This window comes from Haplochromis burtoni, unplaced genomic scaffold, assembly GCF_018398535.1.
Source record: "Haplochromis burtoni strain Fernald_Lab_line unplaced genomic scaffold, NCSU_Asbu1 Contig_6033, whole genome shotgun sequence".
Lineage (NCBI taxonomy): Eukaryota > Metazoa > Chordata > Actinopteri > Cichliformes > Cichlidae > Haplochromis > Haplochromis burtoni.
The window spans coordinates 1-1,398 of record NW_024588394.1 but is presented as its reverse complement, the minus strand read 5'-3'; the positions used below and the strand labels follow the sequence as shown (position 1 = coordinate 1,398).

At 40.0% G+C, this 1,398-nt stretch overlaps 1 protein-coding gene across 1 annotated transcript; it reads right to left on the bottom strand.

The window, feature by feature from the left end:
* Positions 1–33: 33 nt before the first annotated feature.
* LOC102308822 lies at positions 34–1,392 on the bottom strand. Its single transcript, XM_005953607.3, has 5 exons — positions 1,322–1,392; positions 1,097–1,199; positions 793–881; positions 503–700; positions 34–257 (listed from the first exon to the last, which is right to left on the bottom strand). The coding sequence occupies exons 1-5, from the start codon at positions 1,384–1,386 to the stop codon at positions 53–55; spliced, it is 660 nt and encodes a 219-aa protein (XP_005953669.1). The 5' UTR covers positions 1,387–1,392; the 3' UTR covers positions 34–52.
* Between the last annotated feature and the right edge of the window lie 6 nt (positions 1,393–1,398).

Below are 1,398 nucleotides of genomic sequence, written 5' to 3'. Positions count from 1 at the left end.
AGATTAAGACAAATGTTGACAGACAGACCAGATGCTAGCTTTTCTCTTCACTTTATTTTCCGTGTGCCTTTTTCTTCTCACCGTCCTTTCTTCCTCTATCTTTGTGAGCTGTCATCACATAGTCCATGTGATCAGATGAGTCTTCATGTAAAACAGCTTCATTTGAAGACTCCAACTCATGTTGCTGCGAGTTGTTCCTCCATACCAGGACACCAGAGTAAGCCAGAGAAAAACACAAAGGGTGAAACTGGCTGTATCTGTTAAAAGAACAAACAGTGCAGGACATTTTATAATTAGTCAACCATGTGAAGTACTACAGTATCTCAGCTCAGATAATACACGTAAAAGTAAATACATTGCCACCCAAAAACAAGGCAAAGCTGCTTAGCATCAATCAGAAAAATGTTGTTTCTTAGTGTTTGTATTTAGTGTGAGTCTTTTATTACAAAGAGAAAAAAACTGAAAAAGTAAAGAATAATATCTGGCATCTCTGTGTGTGAACCTCTGCTCCAGGTCTCCTCTGTGTTGTTGGGGCAGACGCTGGTAAAACACTGCTAAATGGGCCTGAGCCATGCAGTAGTTCAGGTGTGATCTCCACACCCTCTCCACAGCGCAAGTGTGCCTCAGCTGTAGCCTCTTCTTTTGGCGCTGCATCACAGATGAAATCATAGCAAGCAAGTTCTCCATAGCCAGCACTTCCCTACAAACATGAACACACTTATTATATATGGACTTACAGAAATGATCAAGAAACCTCCTGAAAACAGAAAAACAAAAACACAGATACTCTACCTGTGAGTCCTCATTTTCAAAAGCATATTCTGTGCCAGTTTATGCTTTGCTTGCTTTCTTGTATCATCATGTGAAGAAGCGTTCTTGTTCTGTTTAAAGGGCAGCACATGTTATTGTTTTTAGTTGATATTGCAGCAACAAAGTAAAAACAAAGTTTTCTCTCAAGTCGCAGCATAATTTTGGCACTAAAACTGAGCCTGGTGAGCCAAAGATTCAGAGATGTAATGTACATTTTTGTCAGTGTAACTCAGATATTTCCTGCCCTTATTAACTACATGCATGTGTGCACATGTTGTATCATCACCTGGGAGGTTTCGTTTCCTTTTGCATTCTGGTTTCCACTTCTTTTTCTAATCTGACCGTGCCCCTCCAAACATTTAGCGGACAGTACCATCGCCTCGTCACGGCTGCCAAAGAGAAAACTATTCACGAACTTTACTTAATGAAACTGACAGTCATATCTTTCTGATATCTTTAGGTGTCTTTAGCTTTTAAAAATATATTGAAGAGCTTTATATTAAAAGCACACCTGGAAAGAAACTGAAACAGGCTCTGCCCCCATTCCAACACAAGGTCTATGTGGCCTTCTTTCATGGTTCTTTGGAG

Excerpts from the sequence above, each read along its gene's own strand:
- LOC102308822 (XM_005953607.3), bottom strand. The coding sequence starts at position 1,386 with ATGAAAGAAGGCCACATAGACCTTGTGTTGGAATGGGGGCAGAGCCTG. Across the intron at positions 701-792 it reads TTGAAAATGAGGACTCACAG|GGAAGTGCTGGCTATGGAGA; the intron begins GTAGAGTATCTG and ends TCATGTTTGTAG. Across the intron at positions 258-502 it reads AGAGGAGACCTGGAGCAGAG|ATACAGCCAGTTTCACCCTT; the intron begins GTTCACACACAG and ends TTCTTTTAACAG.